Below are 26,427 nucleotides of genomic sequence, written 5' to 3' on the forward strand. Positions count from 1 at the left end.
TTGGATTTAGACAAGGAAGATCATGTACAACAAGCCTAATCTGCTTCTGCTCGAGACTAATAGATATAATAGATGAGAGGAATGGATGGACAGACTGTGCCTATCTAGATCTACAAAAGGCATTTGACAAAGTACCACAAGAAATTAATAAGAAAATTAGAATCAATAGGTGGCATTGCAGGTAAATTATTAGAATGGATGGAAGATTTCCTGACTGGGAGAAAAATGAGAGTAGTAATTAGAGACAAATACTCGAAATGGGAAGAAATGATAAGTGGTGTTCCACAAGGGTCAGTGCTGGCTCCAATCATGTTTGCTATATACATAAATGACATGGATGAAGGAGTTGAATGTTATATGAATTTCTTCGCAGATGACGCAAAAATATTAAAGAAAGTAAGAACAGAAGAGGACTGTGATTCATTACAATCAGACCTGGACAAAATCTGGAAATGGACTCAAAAGTGGGAAGTGAACTTCAATATCAAGAAGTGTAGCATAGTGGAGTTTGGAAAAAGCAAAAACAGAATTTCAAAAAATTAAAAAATTGGTGAAAAATAAAAAAAAAGTGTGCTTGGAAAGGGACCTTGGAGTATTAATCAGCAAAGACATGACACTGGATAAACATATAAATAAAATAGTCGGTGGAACCTACAACCTGTTAAGGCCAATGAAAGTGGCATTGACTACTTGGATGAGGAAATGATTAAAAAAATATTAGTTACATTGATTAGACCAAAGCTTGAATATGCAGTGACAATATGGACACCCAGTACTAAAAAGAATATAAAGAAACTAGAAAGAATACAGAGAGCAACAACAAAGTTGGCACCAGCTCTTTCCAATTTGACATACAAACAAAGATTATCAAAATTGGAACTACCAACACTAGAGCAGAGAAGAGAAAGAGGTGATCTACTGACTATATTTAGAATCATGAATGGAATGGAAATCCGTGACAGGAATGATTTACTAAAAAATGACAATGGAAAAACAAGAGGTCATGAAAAGAAACTCAAAAAGGATGACTATAGAAGAGATCGGAAAAAGAAAATCTTCCCACACAGAGTGCTGGACATGTGGAATAACTTACGGTGGATAAAGAAACTGTGTGTGCAAATACTATTCAATGTTTTAAGAAAAAACTTGATGCTGAAAGATACAAAGATGGGTCACTATGAGCATAGCTCCCTTCCCATGTAATACAGTGAGTCCTTGTTATATGGTACATATGCGTTCCTGAAAATCTTTCCGCAAATTGAAATTACCATATACCGAACCCAAGTTTCGACTTATGGCATACGTACCTTCTCCCTGCTCTTTCCTCTTCAAAATATATAATTTTACCTCCAAAACACGAGCGGATACTATATCTGTGAATTTTTCTTACTGTAAATAGAACTGAGGGTAGTAATTACTAAATACCATAACTGTGAATTTACCGGATAAAGAATTACTGTAAAAGGACTCACTGCAGAACTAGGTAAATACAACTAGGTAAATACTTAGATACCTGTATACAAAAATCAAAATCCTCTCCATAGAACACCACATGAAAATGATGGGAACACAATATTGTGTCAGAATCTTTTAACACCACACACACTTCACACTATATTTCACAAGCACCACGAACAGAAGAGAACAAAAAACCTACTCCAATAGCATATTATTTAAACATTTATGACAATTTACCACCTGTACCACACAAAATATCCACACAAAAACACATACACAACTGGATCATAAAACAAGTCCTTCAAAACAGACCACTTAACTCATAACTCAAACAACAACCCCAGAGATAACCTCACAGGAAAAAAAAACTCCCACAACTGATAAGAACCACACTGGTATGCCTGGGGTCAGGATACCATCCACCATCAAAACCATCAGATCAATAAAAGTGGCATTTGCATACTTGGACGAAGACATGATAAAAAAAATATTGATTACATTGATAAGGCCTAGACTAGAGTATGCGGCAACATTGCGGTCCCCCAGTACCAAAAAGAATATAAAGAATCCAGAGAGCAGCTACAAAAATGGCACCTGCACTTGCAAACCTATCATACGAGGAGAGATTGGGTAAACTGGAGTTACCGACACTGGAGCAAAGAAGAGAGGTGACCTACTGACCATATACAGAAACATGAAAGGCACAGAGATACTTGATAGAGAGGACTTACTTAACTGGGACAAGAGAAACACAAGAGGACATGGAAAGAAAATAATAAAACATAGCTATAGAAGAGAACTGAAGAAAAACAGTTTTCCACATAGAGTTTTGGACACTTGGGACAAACTGGATAATGAAATAGTATGCGCAAAAACCATTCATGAGTTTAAAAGCAAACTAGACACTGCGAGATACAGTGGCGGGACACCACAAGCATAGCTCCCCTTCCTGCAAAATACAACTAGGTAAATACAGAATAGACCTGGCCACAGATTCCAACTACCCTAGATGCAACTACCACACAGAAGACAAAGAACACCTCATACCACAATGCCCCACTATAACAATCTCTTAGTAAAAACATAATATATCCTCCCTTAGTGACTTTGGACCTGCTTTGAGGCTGTTGTCACTTATCTAAAGGCTGTAGGTCTTCTACAAGAGAGATCAGGGGCAATGGATTGACTTTTTTTTTTTTTTTTTTTTTTTTTTTTTTTAAGGTTTATTCAACAAAATAAAATACAATTTATACATACATATATACAATTTTTTTTACAAAATTACTTATTGAAAAGGGAGAGCGGGAAGCAAAGCTTATGGGGAAATGCTCTCCCTTTAAGGAAAGAATTATTTTTATTTTATTTATTTATTTTTGTTACATGTTACATACCTTCCCAAACTCCTTCACTAACTGCCTCAGACTCTCCCTTGACCCAACCACAAGAACATGGTCATCACCTAATAATAACTGGTTCACATCTTACCTCCTTTTACTAACCATCTCTGAACCCCTGCCCATCACCCTCACACGTACTTTCTGTATTTACCTAGTTGTATTATATGGGATGGGAGCTATGCTCGTGCTGACCCGTCTTTGTATCTTTCAGCATCAAGGTTTTTCTTAAAATCTTGAATAGTGTTTGCACACACTGTTTCTTTGTCTAATTTGTTCCAGGTATCTATCACCCTGTGTGGGAAGCTTTTTTTTTTTTTTTTTTTTTTTTTTTTTTTTTTTCTCTCTCTCTCTCTCTCTCTCTCTCTCTCTCTCTCTCTCTCTCTCTCTCTCTCTCTCTCTCTCTCCAGATCTCTTCTGTAATTATCTTTTTTGAGTTTCTTTTTGTGTTCTCTTGGTTTTCCATTGTCCCATTTCAATAAATCATTCTTATCTAAGATTTACATTCCTTTCATAATTCTATAGATAGTAGGTCTCCTCTTTCCCTTCTTTGTTCCAGAGTTGGTAATTCTAATTTGGACAGTCTTTGTTCATATGTCATTTTGGAAAGAGTTGGTGCCAGTTTTGTTGTTGCTCTTTGTATTCTTTCTAATTTTTTTATATTCTTTTTGGTACTGGGTGTCCATAGTGTTGCTGCGTACTCGAGTTTTGGTCTTATTAGTGTAGTTAATTTTTTTTTTTATTATTTCCTCATCCAAATAGACAAATGCCACTTTTATTGACCTCAATAAATTGTAGGTTTCTCCGACTATTTTATTAATATGTTTGTCCGGTGTCATGTCTTTGCTGATCATCACTCCAAGGTCTTTTTCCGAGTTTACTTTTTTTACCTCTTCTTCACCAATTTTATAATCTCTCAATATTCTGTTTTTACTTTTTTCAAATTCCATTATACTACATTTTTTGTTGTTGAATTTCACTTCCCACTTTTGAATCCATTTCCAGATATTGTCCAAGTCTTGTTGTAATGAGTTGGAATCCTTCTCCGTACTTACTTTCTTTAGTATTTTTGTGTCGTCTGTAAAGAAATTCATATAACACTCTACTCCTTCATCCATGTCATTTATGTATATGGCAAACATGATCAGGGCCAGTACTGATCCCTGCAGGACACCACTTTTCATTTCTTCCCAATTTGAGAATTTATCTCTGAATACTTCTCTCATTTTCCTCCCAGTCAGGAAGTCTTTCATCCATTCCAATAATTTTCCTCTGATGCCACCTATTGACTCTATTTTCCTTATTAGTTTCTTGTGTGGTACCTTATCAAATGCCTTTTGTAGGTCCAGAAAGGCACAACTTTCATGTACATATTGAACATTTTTCATGAAAATGGCAGTTGCCGACAAGACTGACGAGTTAAACACCATATGAGGACAGAGCCTTTATTTGTACGACGTTTCGCTTATTACAGCTTTTTCAAGTACTTGAAAAAGCTGTAATAAGTGAAACGTCATATAAATAAAGGCTCCGTCCTCATATGGTGTTTAACTTGTCAATACATTCAACAAAAACCCACTGTGTTGGATAAGAAGAAATGAAATAAAATTAATTCCATATATTTCGATCACGGACTGTGATCCTCTTCAGTGGAATACAGAAAGGTAGAGCAAATGGCATGTCTTATATACAATAAAAATAAGGGACAAGGGTAGGACTCAGGTAGCATCTAGTACTTTGCGGGGCAGGTCACCCGCCTTCACCAACGATGGTAACAATTTGTTGACTGCCCAGGTGGTAATGCAGTCAGGTGACCACTGTCCATATGACATATTAAAATTTGGAAATTTGTTAATCAGGGATGATTCTATTATTTTTCTTTTAAAACTGCATTTTGAATTAAAGATAATCTTTACCTCATTCCAATCCATATGATGGCCTTCCTTGTCTACATGTTGGAAGACAGCGGAATTATGTTGTGCGTATTTAATTGAATTTTTATGTTCTTTCATCCTAGTATATAAATCTCTACCTGTTTGTCCCCAATATACATTGTTACAATCAGAGCAAGGGAGTTTATACACACCTTGATGTATTTCTTCTCTAGGTCTTTGATGTACATTGACTATTTTCTTAAACAAATTATTGGGATAACTAAAAACAATTTTAATATCTTCCTGTGGAAGAAATTGAGAAATGTCATTTAAGGACCTATTATAAGGCAATTTAATACAGTTTTTGTCCCAACTGAAGTTCTTACTGGAATGGGAAGTGGATCCAAAGTAACTAGTTTTGGCTTTACTTAGGGCTCTATTTAGAAACCAATCAGGATACCCTATTCTTTTTAATTGATTCCTGATGGTTGTTATCTCCATTTCCAAATAATGTGGACTACATAGTCTAAGTGCCCTCAGGAAAAGACCTGAGGCAACACTATATTTAATTTTATCAGGATGGTGACTGAAAAAGTGCACATAACTCCCCGTATGTGTGGGCTTTCTGTACACAGTGAAGGACAATTGGTCCTGATGCCGTATTAATAGGATATCTAAAAATGGTAGTCTATTATCCACCTCCCATTCAACTTTGAATTTAATATTAGTGGCTAAGTTGTTTATTTGTTCAAAGAAAGCATCAAAAGATCCCCATTCGTCATCCCAAATATAGTGTTGCCTCAGGTCTTTTCCTGAGGGCACTTAGACTATGTAGTCCACATTATTTGGAAATGGAGATAACAACCATCAGGAATCAATTAAAAAGAATAGGGTATCCTGATTGGTTTCTAAATAGAGCCCTAAGTAAAGCCAAAACTAGTTACTTTGGATCCACTTCCCATTCCAGTAAGAACTTCAGTTGGGACAAAAACTGTATTAAATTGCCTTATAATAGGTCCTTAAATGACATTTCTCAATTTCTTCCACAGGAAGATATTAAAATTGTTTTTAGTTATCCCAATAATTTGTTTAAGAAAATAGTCAATGTACATCAAAGACCTAGAGAAGAAATACATCAAGGTGTGTATAAACTCCCTTGCTCTGATTGTAACAATGTATATTGGGGACAAACAGGTAGAGATTTATATACTAGGATGAAAGAACATAAAAATTCAATTAAATACGCACAACATAATTCCGCTGTCTTCCAACATGGAGGTAAAGATTATCTTTAATTCAAAATGCAGTTTTAAAAGAAAAATAATAGAATCATCCCTGATTAACAAATTTCCAAATTTTGATATGTCATATGGACAGTGGTCACCTGACTGCATTACCACCTGGGCAGTCAACAAATTGTTACCATCGTTGGTGAAGGCGGGTGACCTGCCCCGCAAAGTACTAGATGCTACCTGAGTCCTACCCTTGTCCCTTATTTTTATTGTATATAAGACATGCCATTTGCTCTACCTTTCTGTATTCCACTGAAGAGGATCACAGTCCGTGATCGAAATATATGGAATTAATTTTATTTCATTTCTTCTTATCCAACACAGTGGGTTTTTGTTGAATCTTTACGAATGTGTTACGACATTACTTTATAGTTGTCAATACATATTGAACAGCCATGATGACATTATGCAACATTGGTGCAGCCCCGTCCTTACCTCAGATCATTCACTATTACTAATAGCAACCCTGTACTGGAATCTGTTTTGGAGCACCCATATGGACCAGAGTCATGTATCTATTGTCTATCTTAGAATTAAAATCTCTTCTCATGAGGAATGGTGATATAGATGCCTTTTATGTTGTTCCTTTGAAGCAGTTCTTTACCACATCTATGACTAATTTTTCTGGATCCCCTGTAGTGAGAAAAAAAATGAATTCTACCATTGTGTTTCCCATGCATATTGTAAAAAAGTGACTAAGTGGAATCTGTTGAGAGGACTAGGGATCCTGCATATTGTATTGTCCTCCTACAGTCAGTCAAGGTGTAAGAGGGACTGAGAGGAAGCTTCCAACCAGAACCCTAGTAATTGGGTCATTAAATGTATATGGTTCTATTGCTTATTAATTGCTAGAGTTGTAAGATAATTTTGGGTCATCTCTGCATTTATATGCAATACCCCATTCAAAATTTCTTTCATCCTCCATGCAGATTCTTGTATAGTGTATTAATTTCTAGCTCATATATATATATATATATATATATATATATATATATATATATATATACATATATATGTATATATATATATATATGTATATATATATATATGTATATATATATGTATATATGTATGTATATGTATATATGTATATATATTTATATATATATATATATATATATATATATATATATTGTTCTACTGGTTTTTCTCTCTCTCCATTTTCCCTGAGCCATTCTCCTGCATGTTTTAGCTACCTCACACATGTTATTGAACAAGTTTTGTTTCTGATTCTTCCTCCCACTATTCTTTGCCATGCATTTGTTCATTCCCAAGTTATGAATTTTAAGAAAATATTCCTCTTTCCTCATAGTTCCAGTGCTATTTATAAAATCTCCCCAGCCTGCTTCTTCAAAGAATTTCTTCAAGTTTGAGAAGTTTGCCATCCCAAAACTGAGTCTGCTTTGCCTGTGTGATTCATTCTTTAGCTCTGTATCCCTGTCTACTAGTTGATGTTCAATTGTTACATGGTTACTAATTCCCATAGGGTAAAATTATTTCAGTGAGCCAATGATGTCAGGCTCTTTGGTAAGTAGCATGTCCAACCTTTCATCTGAGTCACTTCCTTTACCCAGTTGGTCATTGTGTTTTCCATTGCTGTATTTAACATGGTAATACCCCAGGGATTTGCCTCACTTGAATACCACTCCTATATGTTGACCTCATTGCAGTTAACCTCTTAACTCCGGGGCACATCGCACGTCGGACAGCTAATGCTGCCAGACGTGCGACGTTGCGTCATAATAATCGCATTATAAAAAATAAAGTCAGTGCTCAATCGTTCGTTCTTTTTCACCCGTGTATTTTGATAACCATAGAAAATTGATGAAGCCAGTTTAGAGAGAATGGAAATTATGTAGGTACGACTACAATAAATATAATCAAGATGCCGACGTCGGCATCATCGAGTACCCACTTGCTCCTCATGCCGCCTACGTAGGCGTCACCGTATGGAAGTGGTTAAGCCTCCCACAATGAATAATTCTTACTTAGGGTTGTTAAGAAGAGATGTGTCCAGCAACACTTCTTGATATTCAACTTCATTCTAAGCTCTTGACATGGGCTCTTATCTTGTCATATATATTGTCACGCTACCACCTCTAACCTTAAAGCAATTGATTAGTAAATAAAGGATCTAGGAGGACAACAACAGATCTTGCCTCATCCCTTAAAGGTGGAGGATATCTGTTTCACTTCCTACTGCACACTTTCCTCTGTATCAAATATATCTTATCCACCCTTTAGTTAGGAAAATTCATCATCCCACATTAATTATCATCATAAATGGAGGGTACAAAAAGATAGTAGGTAATTATATCCATACCTATATTGAATAAGCCTAACAGTACGGAACTAAATGTATACATTTATCATTGCATCTCAATTCAAGTCCATTCTTATCATATGAAGTAATTATTCAATGTCTCCACTGCTACTCAGTTGAGCTACTGCCTCCACATCAACATAGTCATTGTATTACATTCCATGTAACTAAAAGCACCAATTACTATTCATCCATAGATTCTACAAACATGCTCAAATTATATAACCTTCATCTAACCTCTTAACCAGGTTCTGCTCCTATAAACACAGGAAAATTGGATCCTTGCTAATCACTTCAATTCACATCAATCCTCACCAGATATGCAGTCATAACTTACCAGTGACCATTGCTCCTTCGCTCCTGCGTGTTTTCATTATGCGTGTTTTCATTATTATATCCCGTTATTCCTCCCATTTATTCTTTTCCCAACTATTACTTCCCCCAGCAAAGGACTAAGCGTCCACTTCGAATTACATGCAGCAGAGAAGAGACTAGGACAAGGGTCTCATTGTTCTAGGCGTTTGAACTGCCATGACTGTTCCAACAATCTTGGCATCATCTTAACGGTACATTTAATATCGTAAAATACACACCGTACATGGATCATACACCAAAAGCAATTACAATAAGTATTTCTATAAATTCTTACATTACTAGAGCACCGCAGATCTCACAAGCATAGACATATCTCCAGATACATTATATCTAAACACTTTAATATCAGACCGTGAATTCGCGTCTGTATGTAAACAAACCAACACTCCTGGTCCAAGAGCATCACAAAAAATAGAGTAGCACCAGGGGGTGACTATGGTAACACCCTCCCCCTTTAAGACATGAGGCGATCCTTGGATTGACTCATGTTGAAGAAGGAAGACGGGACAGAGTATCCGCCAGGATATTATTCGCTCCCTTTACATGCTGTATTATCAGATTGTAGTCCTGAAGCATTAAACGCCATCGAATCAACCGTTGGTTATCATTCTTCATCTTATGTAAAAATACCAGGGGGTTATGATCAGTAAACACAGAAACAGGATATCCGGACCCTCTCAAGTATATGTCAAAATTACTCAAACTAAGGATCAAGGCTAAAGTCTCCTTCTCAACTGTACTGTAGTTTCTCTGGTAAGGGAGGAATTTCTTTGAAAAGTAGCATATCAGGTGGTCGATATCCTCTTTCTCCTGAACTAAAGTGCCCCCTACTCCAACGTTGCTCGCATCCACATACAATTTGAACGGTCTCTCAAAATCAGGAGTGACAAGTATAGGGTCACTCATTAACATCCTCTTAATAGTCATAAAAGCTTCCTCACAATGTATATCCCACACAAACGTGGTTCCCTTTGACAACAGCCTAGTCAATGGTAAAGCTACTGTGGAAAAATTCCTACAGAATCTCCTATAGTAACCGCTCATGCCTAAGAATCGTAGCAACTCTCTACGGTTCTTAGGAGCGGGACAATCGTTGATACTCTTCACCTTGGCATCAACGGGTTGTATTTCACCTTGGCCTACCATTTACCCTAAGTATTCAACCCTTGCCTTTGCAAAATCACTCTTAGCTAAATTCACTGTCAAGTTGGCATCATTCAGTCTCTGGAAGACATTTGAAATTTGCTCCACATGGTCTTCCCAAGTTTCAGAATATATGACGATATCGTCGATATAGACTGCACACCCATTCACTCCTGCCAATACCTTGTTAATCAATCTTTGGAATGTACTCCCGCTATTCTTCATTCCAAATGGCATCACCCGGTACTGATACAAGCCATCCATTGTCACGAAGGCAGAGATTTCTCTGGCCCTCTCCGTCAAACCTATTTGCCAGTACCCTTTCAACATATCGAGCTTACTGACAAACTTCGACTTTCCCACACAGTCGATACAGTCATCCAACCTTGGTATCGGGTAAGAATCGCTCCTAGTCACTTGGTTCACTTTCCGAAAGTCTGTGCAGAACCTATACGAATCACTACCTGCCTTCTGCACTAACACACACGGGGAACTCCACGCACTGTTACTTTCCTCAATTAACCCATTTTCCAACATATACTGGACTTCCTTCTTCATGATTTCCCTTTTCTGTGGATTCACTCGGTATGGGTGTTGCTTTATCGGCCTGGCATCACCTACATCGACATCATGTTTCATCACGGTACATCTTCTTGGAGTGTCCGAAAATAATGTTCCACACTTATGTATCTCATGGATGATATCATCCCTCCTTTCACCGCTCAGATGATTCAGCTTAGCTTCTAGGTTCTCTAACACAATCGAATTCTCCAAGTTCTTCTCCTCGCACCTGCTGAATTTTTCCTCCTCTCCATCATCCATTTCTTGTTCTGCATTCACTACGCCGCAACTCAACTCATTCATCTCCTCGGACACTTCCGTCTTCTCTTCCCTTCTATGATAAGGTTTGATCATGTTTATGTGGCACAACTGGTTTTTCTTCTGCCTACCAGGAGTGTTGACTATGTAGTTCAGCTCTCCTACTTTCTTCTCAACTGTCCATGGACCACAATATCCTGCCTTCAAGGGATCCCCTTGGATAGGTAATAACACCAAAACTCTGTCACCTGGTTTGAATTCTCTCACTCTCGCCTTCTTGTCATACCACTTCATCTCCTGTTGTGCATTCTTCAGATTCTCTGCGACAAGTTCCCTCGCCTTCATCAATCTACTCTTAACCACTTCACTCCGGACTTAAATCTCGCGGGCAGCAGCCAATGCCAGCCGTACGACGTGTCGTAATAATACTCGCATCATAAAATACTGTATAGTCACCGCTTATATCGATCGTTCTCTCTTTCACCCGCGAATTTTGAAAACCACAGAGAATGGGATTCAGGGCACATTTGAGAGAATGTAAAAACACAGGGGCGACTACAATAAATATAATCAAGACGCCGATATGGCAGCGTCACGAATCCACTTGCTCCTCATGACGCCTACGTAGGCGGCACCGTATGGAAGGGGTTAAATTCTGATACATATGTTAACAAATGCGGGTCATCACTCTTGCCAAGCCACTTCTCTTTCATCATGCTCAAGGGACCTCTCACATCATGGCCGTACACTACTTCGAATGGACTGAATCCAGTCGATTCCTGTACTGCATCTCTGACCGCAAATAAAGCTAGTGGGACTCCCTCATCCCAATCTATACCAAGATCCTCACAGTATACTCTCAGAATGTTCTTAAGAGTTTGGTGGAATCTCTCCAAACTTCCTTGTGATTGTGGATGGTATGCACTTGCTAACTTCTGTTCAATATGCAAGCCCTTCAATATCTTCCTGAACATGCCAGAAGTGAAGTTACTTCCTCTTTCGGATTGTATCACTTCTGGGAGTCCTACCCAAGAGAAATATTTCACCAACTCTCTCACTATATTCTTGGCATGAATACTCCTTAGTGGAATAGCTTCTGGGAATCTCGTGGCTACACACATTATTGTCAGTAAATAGGAATTTCCTCTCCTAGTTCTCGGTAAAGGTCCAACGCAATCTATTATGATTTTGCTGAACGGCTTGCAAAATGCTGGTATGGGCTGCAATGGTGCTCGTGGGATTACTTGATTCGGTTTACCCACTCTCTGACACATGTCGCAAGTTCTACAGAACTCCGCAACATCTCTCTTCAGACTTGGCCAATAGGAATGAGTCAACAGTTTCCCTGCTGTTTTCCTCACTCCTAGATGTCCTGCCAAACTAGACTCATGAGACAAGGCTATCAATGTATGCCTATACTTCTTTGGTACCACTATCTGCCTTTTCATTTCCCAGTGCTCCGTTGCAGGTACACTCGCAGGTCTCCACTTCCTCATCAATACATTGTCGTGAAGATAGAATCCAGTAGAACTATCATCAGACACGCCATTTCTATTTGCTTCTCCAAAGCATTCCTTCAAAGTAGGATCATTGCACTGGGCATCGATAAGTTCCTTCCTGCCAACATTGAAATCAGGGGATATCTCTAATTTCATCTCCACACTTTCATCTTTCACAGGCTTATGTTCCCTTTCCTCATCGAATATATCACCTAGACCCATATCCTCATCGTTAGTTTCCTTATTCCTCATCATGGCTCTGGTCACTACACAAGCTGGATAAATTCTTTGGATACTTCCATTATCCGCACTCTCCTCACTTGCATTTACTTCACCTCCGCTCAGAGATTTCTTATTCCCTGCGACTGGAGTTCCTTCTCCATTTCCACAGTCACTTCGGACCTTCTTCCGAATTCCAATATCCAAGACATCTCCTTCACCTTACACGTCGACATTCCCATCCTTCACATTCCCGAGGGGTTTAGCAATCATTATTGGCTCTGGGACCACCTTATCCCCGTCTAAATCATTGCCTAAAAGCATATCCACGCCATTTATAGGGAGTTCTTCACGGACTCCTACTTTCACCTTGTCACTAACATATCCTGTGTCTATTACTACATAATGCAATGGGGTATTCGTTCCTGCAACCACACCTCTTATTCTAGCCTCTTCACCAGTATATGAACTTTCGGTCCACTCCAGTGTCTCTCTGAGGACTAGGCTTAAGTTCGCTCCAGTATCCCTTAGGATTTTTATTTGCTTCGACCCTCCAGGTAATGATATCGTTCCTTCTGTTATGAACGGTTGGAAACTACCAACAATTGCCTCCTTTCTCTTGGGTTCTACATCCAATCTCACTTGTGGTTTCTCCCATGCCACAGTCAATCCAGCGGATTTGGGCACTTTTCTACACTGATACTGCACATGACCACTCTCTCCATACCCATAGCATTTCACATGTGACCTTTCCTGCCTGTTCACATAACCGTTAAAATTCTGCTGCCTCATAGGGTTATACTGGGGTGGGTTCCTAGGTTTACTCCTTTCTTGATACTGCGGAACATAATGGGGTTGTGATCTCTGGGGATTGTAATGGTCCTGTCTATAATCAAAGTGGCCTACTCTTTGGTCATTCCTTCCATAAGCATGTCCCACATTCCTTGTTCCACCTGGCTTGTGGCTCACTTGCCCTGTACACATCTTCCGCATAACAGTCAATTCATCCGCTAACTTTGCTGCATCCGTTACATTCTTAATCCGATTCCTACAGATTTCATATCTGATATCGGGGTGCATCATCTCTGTAAAGTGCTCCAACAACATCAACTGTTTCACGTCCTCAAAGTCTTCTACTCTCTCCGATTTGCACCACCGTTCGAATCGCATGGTACTCTCCCTGGCCAACTCGCCATATGTCTGTCCATCTGTCTTCTTCATATTTCTGAATTTCCTCCTATATACTTCAGGTGTCATCTCTACTGTCTTGAGCACAGCCTCCTTCACTCTGTGGTATCGAACTGAATCATGTATTGATAAACATGCAAAGGCCTCCCTTGCTTTCCCCGTGAACCTCGCCTGGACCAACCTAGCCCAATCTGTTCTCTCCCATCTTCTGATGGTGGTGATTTTTTCAAATTGGATGAAAAAATCTTCTGCCTCTCCTTCTACAAATTCGGGTAACTGACTAATCCTATCATCTCCTCCGCTTCCTGCGTTTCTTCCTCCTTGTGTACCCAAGACTTCTATCTCTTTCAGTCTTATTTCGTTTTCTATCTCTTTTAGTCTTATTTCCTTCTCTGCTCGGATTTTCTCTATCTCAATTTGCACTCGCCAGTCACATTTATCCGACTCTACATTGCCACTTAGCTGCCCTTCTTCTTTCTCTGACTCATTCCCACTAATTCCGCCAATAACTCCCTTCCTGACCAAGGCTGTCACGATTTGTTTCTGTAAGTCACCCTTGAGAGTGTCTGACACAGTAATGTCATATACCCCCGCTAACTCGTGCAAGTCGTCTACCTTAAGCTGGTACAAATGATGCATATCGGGATTTTTCACAAATTCTTGCACGTCTTTACTCGTAACTATTTGATTTATTTCCACACTTTGTCCATGCACTTCCACTTCGTCACCGTGGTCACTACCCATTTCTACTTGGTCGCTGTACATTGCCATTATAATTGTTTATATTTCACTTTATATTTCACACTTTCACTCGACTAAACTTTTCAACATACCTCTGTCCTTGGGAGTTTTACTCTGGGGTTCCTACATGTGTAATTCTTACTTGCAACTGTCTCTGGCCGATGTTCCTGTGTGTGGGAGAAGCACTGGTTGTGGCTTCCTTGTCTGGTATCAGAAATCCCGGACCTTGGGCCCCCACTTGTCACGCTACCACCTCTAACCTTAAAGCAATTGATTAGTAAATAAAGGATCTAGGAGGACAACAACAGATCTTGCCTCATCCCTTAAAGGTGGAGTGACAATAACGGATATCTGTTTCACTTCCTACTGCACACTTTCCTCTGTATCAAATATATCTTATCCCCCCTTCAGTTAGGAAAATTCATCATCCCACATTAATTATCATCATAAATGGAGGGTACAAAAAGATAGTAGGTAATTATATCCATACCTATATTGAATAAGCCTAACAGTACAGAACTAAATGTATACATTTATCATTGCATCTCAATTCAAGTCCATTCTTATCATATGAGGTAATTATTCAATGTCTCCACTGCTACTCAGTTGAGCTACTGCCTCCACATCAACATAGTCATTGTATTACATTCCATGTAACTAAAAGCACCAATTACTATTCATCCATAGATTCTACAAACATGCTCAAATTATATAACCTTCATCTAACCTCTTAACCAGGTTCTGCTCCTATAAACACAGGAAAATTGGATCCTTGCTAATCACTTCAATTCACATCAATCCTTACCAGATATGCAGTCATAACTTACCAGTGACCATTGCTCCTTCCCTCCTACGTGTTTTCATTATTATATCCCGTTATTCCTCCCATTTATTCTTTTCCCAACTATTACTTCCCCCAGCAAAGGACTAAGCGTCCATTTCGATTTACACGCAGCAGAGAAGAGACTAGGACAAGGGTCTCATTGTTCTAGGCGTTTGAACTGTCATGACTGTTCCAACAATCTTGGCATCCCCCCTAACGATACATTTAATATCGTAAAATACACACCGTACATGGATCATACACCAAAAGCAATTACAATAAGTATTTCTATAAATTCTTACATTACTAGAGCACCGCAGATCTCACAAGCATAGACATATCTCCAGATACATTATATCTAAACACTTTAATATCAGACCGTGAATTCGCGTCTGTATGTAAACAAACCAACACTCCTGGTCCGAGAGCATTACAAAAAATAGAGTAGCACCAGGGGGTGACTATGGTAACAATATCACCATGAGATCTTTTCTATTCTGCAGTATAGTTCTGATTTTTAGGTGGATTGCTTCAGCCTTGTCTTCCTTCAGATTTGCTTCTTCCACCATTATGCCATTTCTCACAATGACCATTACCCCACCACCCATTTTTTCTTCTCTGTCTTTTCTCCATCAGTTGATGAAAAAAATTGGAAGTTTGGTCTTTACTAAGCACAAAATATCAGACTCATTGATCATCAAATAATTATTTATATCCATCATGGCTAATAGTATATAATCTACATTAGCATAGGCTACTTTTAGATTTCTTGCAGTCTTCCCTAAGTTATCTTGCTCTCATATCTTTCTAAGCCATTTCCTCATGCTCTGATTGAGAACTCTGCAGAAAATGTGTTAATTTTCTTTTTCCATTCTCATCTTGTTTTTGTCCTTAACTTCCTTTACAAGTTCCCATACCTTTGCATAATCATCCTCCATTACATTTTTCCTAACCCAAAGGGTTTTAAACATCTTGCTGATTTAAACTTTATTTTCATTGGGTGTGAACCATTTCTCTTATACTGATGTAACCTAAACATATTGTCATTCTGATAAATTTTATTTAAGTAGTTTCCCAAAATCATGGAGGTAGTTTCCCTAGCTTTTTTTTTCTATCTCATGTTTCAGATATACCTTCCATGAAGTAATGTAGTATTATTGCCAGCCAACAATGGCCACATGTCTTATTGACTACATCACTGTTTCCACCATAACATGTTCTCTTTTCTGCTGCTCCATTATCTCATTAAAGTTTACTATATATTTCTTTTGACCAGATAACCACAACCATTGTGATTTTTTTCTTTTAATCCTTGTTTTATTTTACTCTAGCCTCGCTTGCTTATATAGCAGTCAGGGTTTGTCTCAATGTCACTGGCAAAGATATGTGGGAGGACAGAACCTGGTGTATTGATCTTATTTGAAAAAGATATATGTATATATATATATATATATATATATATATATATATATACATACATACATACATACATACATATATGTGTGTTTAGAAAGTTGAAAATTGGGAGAGTGAATGACATTTGGGCCTGTTCCAGGGACCAGGTACTGTGTGAAATCCATGCAGCAGGTTGGAACTTGATCTTGACAATGATGATGTGTCAATGCATCTCACCCCTGCCACTCTCACTGCAGTGGCATCTGCTCTTAGGCTTCACATGTTGATGCCTGGAAAATGTGATAACCCAGTGGGTCAAAGCCACAAGATCAGTAGAAGATGACACACCAGCAAGATTGGATTTACCACATACCAAAGAACCCAATGTAATTAGTTTCTGTAAAGTACATGTGCCCCATAGTAAAAATTAGTACTAAGATTTTAATTGACTGGAAATGTAGAGCTTAAGAGATGAATTACATAGACAAGGCAGATAATCCTTGGGAAAACAAATTATGCAAATTTTAGGAAAATCTGTAAATTAAATTGAAGGAAACTCACAAATACAAGAGAATCAGAAAAAATGGAATTCTTTCTAGATTTGTACAACTCAGTTGTGCAAAGGTGTGGAAAAAAATTGTGCCAAGAGTTAGTGGGAAAGTCTCTATATGCCAAGAGTTTTTTCCTACTTACCAGGGAGGTAGCCAAGTCAAAAGGCATGTACCTACTCCCACCTATTTCACTCCCACCCATTCCACTTCCATCCACCACCCTTTCCTCCTTCTCATCTTAGCTTCTTATGGATGATGGGTCATTCCTGTATCCCACCCTCTGCTCTGGGTCAGAAGCAATGCAGCAACACACAAGGCATTCACAGCAAAGCCATTTCACTTAGCTGGTGACCCCCCTCTCCATCCCCTCATGCAGGAAATAAAGTGGTCCCCAGCCTGGCAGATAATCCATATGAGGAAAGACTAAAAGCACTGGGTCAGCCAAATTTAAAAGATTGAAGAGAAAGAAGTAATATTATTACAGTATTCAGGTCACTAAAGTGGATAGATAGCACAGACAGAAGAGGTCATGGGAGCAAAAGAAGAAAGACCAGATGTCTAAAGGAGGAGAAGAAATACAATTTGCCATATAGATGCATAAATATTTGGAATAACAAAGAAGCTGATATAACCTAAGCTGGAACAAAACATAAATTAAAATCTAAATATGATAATAGGAAATTAGGGATATAAACCAGGTTGGAACTGTATAAGAACTTGAGACTAGGTATGATAAATTGGAGAGTAGGAAAGGGGACCCAGGATACAGGAAAGGAGCAACCCTTGTTGGGTCCCTTCTATCTATAGATAGATAGATAGATAGGAGAAGGGACCCAACAAGGGTTGCTCCCTTCTTGTATACTGCAATTAAGTAAATACAATTTGGTAAATAGTCAGATTACTGAGCAAGCCCTTCAAGGAAGACCACCAAACTTAATATTTCAACAACCCCAATGTTAGCCTCACATAGAAAACCCTCCCACACCTAATAAGAACCACTCTTGCACACCTTGACTCAGGACACATCCAGCATTATGACAATACCAACATAGAATGGGCTTGGCCATGGATTTGAACTGTCCCAGATGTAACCACCTCACAGAAGACACAGAACGTATACTGCAATTCCCCACACTAGCAAACCCCAGACCATAATACAGTGTATCTTCCCTAAGTGACTTATGGTCTTGCCCAAAGTCCGTTGCCAGTTTTCTGAAGGCTGCAGGTTTTCTGCAAGAAAGACCAGGGGCAACGGATTGATTGATCTCATTTCATCAATTGGTTCCTCTCCTCCCTTGTTCATCCTCTCTCATACTACTTATTAAGTTCTCCCATTCTACTTCTACCTTGTCCATTGCTATGTTTTTCCATTCATCTCATTTTTCATGTGTATATTGAGTTCCCTCACCACATAATTTTCCCTCAGTCAGATTTTTTATATAGGTAGTATACACAAGTTTATATTGCTACAGTAAAAGTTATTATGATGATCAATAAATGTTGATGATGGCATAATTGGTATAGGTTTGTTATGAAATTACTGTTTTCTAGGTGGCAGCAGCTCCATCATGATGCAATGGTATCTAGGCCATCCTCACAATATAGGGAAAAGGGTATGTAGATAGAGGGAACAGAGAATTGTGTTACCATTTCATTACAGATTTCTATATTTATTCTGCATTTGCTCTGCTGTTCTAAGGATAACCGCATACACATTGGGGCACGCATTGAGATGCGAGTGGTTACACTTGGCCTAGATGGTGCAGGGAAGACTTCTATTCTTTTCAAGCTCAAGCAGGATGAATTTGTATCAACTATTCCCACAATTGGCTTCAATGTTGAGACTATTGAATATAAAAATTTCAAGGTATGTATACATGATGATTCCTTATTTATAAAGTATCTTTAATGTACAAAATTCCTTATCTGAACATTAGTAATATAGACAATATTATGTTGGTATGATATACAAAGTTTCTGAAATATTAACCTGTGTTTCCATGAAAGTGGCATACCAGGAGATGTGGCTTCTCACCAGATTAATGGAAATTATTAAATATGACAACTAGTTTACAGTGTGGGATGTTGGAGGTCAACCAAAGCTGAGGCCCTTGTGGAAGCATTATTACTTCAATACCCAAGCTGTCATATTTGTTGTGGACTCCACCGATGTAGATCGTCTTCCAGAGGCTCAAGGGGAACTAACCAAATTAATGACAGAAAGGGAGCTCATGGAAGCATCTTTACTGATATTTGCCAACAAAGAAGTAAGAACCTATGCACTTAGATACTTACTGTAGTGTAGGTGTTCTCAACCTTTTTCTAAGTTTACCTACATGTTTCCTGGGTCATTAGGAGAACACCACCTTAATTTTGGAAATGATAAAACAGTCATAAGACTTATTGTAATGGCTGCATTAACTTTGAACTAGCTGTATAGAAGATTCACATATGCAATTTATACAACTCAGATATTTATTATAAATGATAAAATGATGAGAAGTCTTACATCACAAGCAACAGCTCCTTTTCAGATTGCATTTTCTTTTTATTTTACCAGCACTTCCCTACTTGAGGACAGTATTGTACTTCTTAGTCAGACTTAAGCCAACAAAGAGTTGGTGCTAACAAACATGATTTTGATCACTATGAAAGAGTACTGCCAGACCATCAGTGGTGTTTGAAACCAATAGGTTGAGAATCCCTACTGTAGTGATTACCAGCCACCTTGACAATTGAATCATTATATAAAAGCCTCAGTATAGGAATTAGATTAAGTATAGGAAATAAAATATTTGTATGCTGAATGAATAAGGGAAAATTTAAAAGCATTCAAAAGTTTTTACATGAACTTGTGTTATGGTTAGAAATGTTATGAGTGAGTGGTTTGAAGTTAAGGTGGGACTGGACCAGGGATGTGCAGTGTTACCATGGTTGTTCATGTGGATGGGGTAGTACAGGATGTAAATACAAAATGTAACAGGCAAGGTCTTGGAGATGTGGCTGGGTCAGAGAAGAGTCAAAGGTAGCTAGTGACAGAGTTTGGGAGGGTAAGTGAGAGGTGAAAGTTGAAAATAAATTTGGATGGAAGAAAGTTAATGTGATGTACAAGGAAAGAAGTTAGTAGTGAGTTGGAGGTAAGTCTTAAAGGAAAGAGGCTAGAGGGTCACATGTAGCAGAGAATAGAGGAGTGAGGGAGGAGTTAAACTGTAGATTGAGACAAGCAAGTGAATGTCTTTGGGGACTAAAAAGTATCATGAGAAATGGGTATCTATGGATGGACACAAAGAGAAGACTATAGGAAAGGGCGATTCTGGCTACAACACTGTATGGGGCAAAGACTTGGAATTTGAGGGAGGCAGACTGGAGGAATTGAGATGTATTTGAAATTAAGTGTTTGAGATATGGTGTGTTACAAAGACAATATAATGAGAAATGAGGAGGTGAGGCAGAGAGTGGGTGGGTGGGAAGGGAGCTGGCAAATAGGGTTGATGCAAAATTGTTAATGAAGGTGAGTATTGAAATGGACTGTGACTTATTACCAGAGAGATCTGAACAGGGTTTGGGAATGGAGTCAGAAGTGGGAAGTAGAATTCAACATCAAAAAATGTAGTTTGGAGAAAAGTAAAAGGACATCAGGAAGATATAAAATTGGTAAAAAGGAAGTAAAGAAAGAAGGATCTGAAAAAAACCTGGGAGTGATCATTGCAAAAGATATGTCCCCTGACAAACATATAAAAAATTTTTTTTGGCAAAACCTATAACTTACTAAGATAAATAAAAGTGGCTTTTACCTACTTGGATGAAGAAAAGGTAAAGAAAATACTAGTCACAATGACAAGGCCTAACTTGGAGTATGCAGCAATACTATGGTCATCCAATACAAAAAAGAATATAAGGAAGATTGAGAGAATCCAGAGAGCAACTACAAAGATGGCCCCAGAACTAACAAAACTATCATATGAAGAAAGATTGTTAAAATTGGAGTTGCCAACTCTGGAACAGAGAAGAGAAAGAGGTGACTTGTTGACCATCTACAGAATTATGAAAGGCATGGAAGTCCTTGATAGAGAAGACTTATTAAATTGGGATAAGAGAAGCACAAGAGGACATGGAAAGAAGCTTAAAAAGGGCATTTGTAGAAGAGACCTGAAAAAGAACCGTTTTCCCCACAGAGTGGTGGATGTATGGAACAAATTAGATGAAAAAATATACGTACATACATATACCAAGGCTTTTTCCCCCTTACAAGGGGGGTAGCCAAAAAGAAAAAGGCATAAAATCATTCCCACCCATTCCATCCCTGAATACACTCCACACCCCTCCACCCTCCCTCTTATCTTAGCACCTCCTGAATGACGGGTCATCCCTGCACCTTGTCCACTGCCCTGGGTCAGAAGCAGTGTCCCTGTGGTGGGGGAAAACAATACTGCCACCAAGTATTCCCACTTGGATCGTAAGAGGCGAGAAGAAAGGGACGGGGATTGGGACTAGGCATCCTTCTCCTTGTAGCCCCACAGGGGAAATTACAAAAAAAAAAAAAAAAAAAAAAAAAAAAAAAAAAAAAATGAAAAAACAGTGTACAAAAACAATACAAGAATTTAAGAGCAAACTGGATATGGAGAGATACAAAGACAGGACAACATGAGCTTAGCTTCCCTTCCCATAAGATACAACTAGGCAGGGTTGAATCGCTGTTAGGTGTTATCCCCCAAAAAAGCTGTAATATTGAGATGCCACAACAAAACCAAAGGTATGAAGAAGAAAATTTTGGATTTTCAGGGTTTGCGTAAGAAGATGTAAGCAGTGGTGGCTCATAGCTAAAATTAGTTGGGATGCTGCTTCAGAATTTTTTTTAGCCTTTGTTTTGAAATTGTATAAAAGGAAACAAATAGGTATAAAAAGACATTTTATTCAGAAACTTGATAGAATCCTAAAATATTTTTTTTTTTTTTTTTTTCTTTTTTTTTTTCATAATCTAAATTGTTACAGTTTAAGCTTGATCCATTCTCGTTTTAATATGCACAAAAAGATAAATAATTTTCTCATTGATTTCTAGATGACAACTAAGGAAATTTTACTCCACTGAAAGCACTGCAAGTGCATTTAGTCTTTCTGAATTAGTGCTTCTTAGAAAAGTTTTTATTCTTTTCAGTGTTGAAAAGCCGCATTGTGCCGCTGATATAGTCATGGGAATTGTCGAGAAGATTTTTATCAGTTTCATAATTTCACTAAGAACATTGTCTAGATTATTTTCCAAGATAAATTCCAGGAGCTCAATTCATTTGCAATATTCATGAATATCAGACTTACAATAAAATACTTTTAATTCAGTTTCAAGCTTTTTCTGTCAGTCATGGAATATACTTCAGGGGTCAGTACTATTTTATTCTTAAAACTAGTGAAGCATTTCTTGTTAAACAATTTAGCAGCTACTAAGTGTTTAACCCCTTCCATACGGTGCCGCACACGTAGGCGTCATGGACTTAGATCTCAGTGGCAGCAGCCAATACCAGCCGTACGACGTGTCGTAATAATACTCGCATCATAAAATATAGTCACCGCTTATATCGATCGTTCTCTCTTTAACCCGCGAATTTTGAATACCACAGAGAATGGGATTCAGGGCACATTTGAGAGAATATAAAAACACAGGGGCGACTACAATAAATATAATCAAGACGCCGATATGGCAGCCTCGCGAATACACTCGCTCCCCATGACGCCTACGTGTGCGGCACCGTATGGAAGGGGTTAATGGAAGAATATCTGTCTATTTTATTTACACATATACAGTTACACACAAAACATTGGCGTGAATGGAAGGCTAGCAAACAAGCTCTCATTCAGCACTTTTTCAACAATAACACGGAAACACCTAAATTGTATTTACAAAAGAGAAGCAGTTTGTTATAGTGTATTGAACACACACACTAGAGGATAGAAAAGAAGAAAAAAGGAAAAATTGGCCAACGAAGAGAGGATTGGACATGAGCAGAGTCGAGTCACCACTGGGGGTGATACTGAAAAATCTTGTTTGAATGATACCCTAAAGTCAACTCAAAGGTGGGACACCAATACTTTTTCAGGGTTTCCAAGAGAAAGAGGATTATTAGGTAGAGGTTTAGATGTAGAAAGAAACTAGTTATAACAATGTACTAAGAAATCAGGACTTGATGGAGGAATTAATAGATTTGAGTGAAAGTTGATAATAGAGCAATGCACAGAGAGATCAGCTTTCTATGAAAAGCTAATGAAGAGATGAACAGAGAGCTTAATGATTTAAAAAATGAATTGAATATGGTCAGTGATAACGAAGGAATGAAAAATGAAGATAAAACAAAAATAAAGCATTGAAAAAAGAGGTCAAAGAACAAATTCAAGCAGTGACTGAAAAAGTTAGCGAGTCAATTAAGGAGACGGATCTCCTAGAAATAAAAAATCAATGGAAGCTAGAACAAGAAAATTAGAAAATAACATTTAAAGAAATAGTACAACAGCATGTAGAGGAAAATGCTAAAGAAACAGTAATCAAAGAAAAGGAAAATTGGGTAAGATACACAGTGGATAAAAAAAAGTGTATTTTAGTTTATGGTATTAAAAAGAAAAAAAAAAACATTATATACACAAATACCAAAGAGGAAAAGAAGAGAGACATTGCAAAGACAATTTTGAAAGAGGTACAAGAGGAAGGACAGGAATTGGACAAAGAGATTGAAGAAGTGCATAGAATGGGACAGTACTCTAGAGAAAAACCGTACAGGCCACTAAAAATCAAACTAAGGACTCAAATGATAGCTGAAGAAGTACTATCAAAAGTAGCAAAGCTAGTAAATAGTGAAAACTACATAAATGTATGGATAAAAAGAAAATGAGCAATGAGGAAAAAGTGAAAGAACAGACACTTAGAAATGAAGCAAATGAAAAAAATGAGAGAAGAATGGAGGCTGAAAAGAATGAGTTTTTTTTTTTTTTTTTTGGAGAGTACTGGACTGTCATGCCCTAAGCTCAGTTTTTGTGTGTTACATCAAACTCTAAAACAGAGTTTGAGTAATTCATACAATCCAGAGTCTCAAAGAAGAATCGCCCCTTTATAGATACATCCAACACGCCAGGATAAAGAAAGAAGATATACAAAATCACTGAAATATTTATTAACACAACTAGTGAGAATATCTCTTACTTACAAGTACCGACAATGCGCAGAGGTCGAGTGCGGAGGGAGCAGCGTGGGTGACCTCACCCCCTGATTTATACCCCAACCGCACAACACAAGTGCTATTGCCCAATGCCAACTTATCTTAATATACATTTCCTATCCCTATCCACCCAACTCCACACATCCATTACTTCCTTTATTTATGCATGGAGAGGGTTCACAATAATTCCCTAGCTTATACCTTAACCTACAAGACAATGAGGTAGAAAGGAGGGGAGGCACTACTTCGCCTTCTTCTCGATTCACGCGCCCCTTGACCTCAGCTAGCTGGCGGCGTTGGCTTCGTATCACTCCGCCGCTTGCCTACGAGAGCTTTCGCGCGCGTTCCAGGTCAATGGCCTTAGCGGACAAGGAGTCATTGTTCATTCTCACACAAAGGGGTAGCATAACACAGTGTAATTATGCTCAAGGAATAAATATGTCACATCACGAGTATGAACCCAGTGTGATGTGACATACATCCCCCTTCACCAAAAAAAAATGTTCAAACCTGCGAAGCGAGGGTTGAACATTTTGTGTCTGGGCGTGATAGGGCATCAGCGATCATGTTACTCTTCCCTGAAATATGTTTAAGATTTAAATCGTGACCCTGGAGTGCTAGCGCCCACCGAGCCAACCTATCACTCTCACGGGACTGCTCGGACAGACAGTCTAGGGAACGACAACAACCTATCACTCTTAGTCTTCCCTTCTATAATGTACTTAAGAGGATTATGATCACTAAGGACTATTACCTTACCATCTAAAAACACCTGGAATTTCTTTAGCGCTAACACGAGGCTGAGGGCCTCCTTCTCAATTGTGGAATACCTAGTCTGATAATCCTTGAGGACTTGAGACATAAAAGAAATAGGTCGCATGGAACCATCCCTTTCCTGAGCCAACATGGCACCTACAGCCGCTTGGCTTGCATCGCATAAGATGAAAAAGGTCTTGCTATAGTCAGGAGCCACCAAGACGGGACGACTTGAGAGAAGCCTCTTGCACTCATCAATAGCTGCATTTGCGCCTTCATTCCACCTGAAAGGGTTACAAGAGAGCATGCGGGTCAAGGGAGCAGTCACATCAGCGAGGTTTGGACAATACCTTCTATAGTAGTTCACCATACCCAAGAATCTTCGGATCCCCTTCTTCGTCTTTGGGACCTGGAACTCTGCAATGTCCTTCACCTTAGCTTCCACTGGTGAGATGCAATTCTGGCCAACTTGGTGGCCCAAGTACTCGATGGTACTCCTGCCAAAGGAGCTCTTTCAAATTTACGGTGAGATGGGCTTGGGCCAACCTGCCAAGCAACTCCTTTAGCCTGTGAAGGTGATCCTCCCAACTGTCAGAGAAAACTACGATGTCATCTGAGTAAGCCTTGACACCGGGTAACCCCTCAACTATCCAATTGACCAGGCGCTGGAAGGATGCTCCGCTATTCCTCATTCCAAAGGGGGTAACTTTATATTGAAAGTGCCCTTGTGGAGTAACAAATGCGGAGACCTCCGATGCTCTACTTGTAAGGGGGATTTGGTGATATCCCTTCATTAGATCCAGCTTGGACAGGAACCTAGCTGCTGCAACCTCCTCAATGAGGTCATCAATTCGTGGAAGGGGGTAGGGGTCTGCCTTGGTCACAGCATTCAGACGGCGGTAGTCAACACACAATCTCCACTCACCTCCGGGTTTCGGAACCAACACAGCAGGCAAAGCCCAGGGGCTCGTGCTTGGTTCCACCAACCCTTGTTCCATGAGCTGCCTGACTTCCTCCTCCATGATTCGCTTCTTCTGGGGCGACAGTCTATACGGGGCTTGCCTCACGGGTTTCGCTCCATCTTCTAGGACGACGTCGTGGTGTATCGCCTGTGTAACGGTGGGGTATGGGGAAAACACATTGGCATTCTCGCGTAGCAGCGCTCTGACCTCTTCCCGCATTTCTCCCTCTAGTGAGGATAAGGACTTCTCCTCCGCCTCACTAGTGTTTGATCTGTCCAAATCATAGAACAGATTTAGGTTATCAATGTCTGAATCCAGGCTTCCATCATCTCGTCCCATCTCGATTACCCCAATTGCACCCTCTTCTACCATTCCCCTGAACTCTTTAAGGAGGTTAATATGTACTTGTTGGACCC

The 26,427-nt window shown here is 38.9% G+C and overlaps 1 protein-coding gene across 3 annotated transcripts in view; it reads left to right on the top strand.

Annotated features, from left to right (window-relative positions):
* The window catches only part of LOC143029698 (E3 ubiquitin-protein ligase TRIM23-like), a 144,225-nt gene that overhangs the window by 108,731 nt on the left and 9,067 nt on the right, over window positions 1-26,427 (top strand). For all 3 annotated transcript variants that reach the window (XM_076192537.1, XM_076192539.1, XM_076192538.1), the window contains 2 exons: window positions 18,794-18,961; window positions 19,164-19,361. In XM_076192537.1, coding sequence (XP_076048652.1) covers window positions 18,794-18,961; window positions 19,164-19,361 — 366 coding nt within the window. The remainder of the gene's footprint in view (window positions 1-18,793; window positions 18,962-19,163; window positions 19,362-26,427) is intronic.

This window comes from Oratosquilla oratoria, chromosome 11, assembly GCF_046742065.1.
Source record: "Oratosquilla oratoria isolate Oo_2021 chromosome 11, ASM4674206v1, whole genome shotgun sequence".
Classification (NCBI taxonomy): Eukaryota; Metazoa; Arthropoda; class Malacostraca; order Stomatopoda; family Squillidae; genus Oratosquilla; species Oratosquilla oratoria.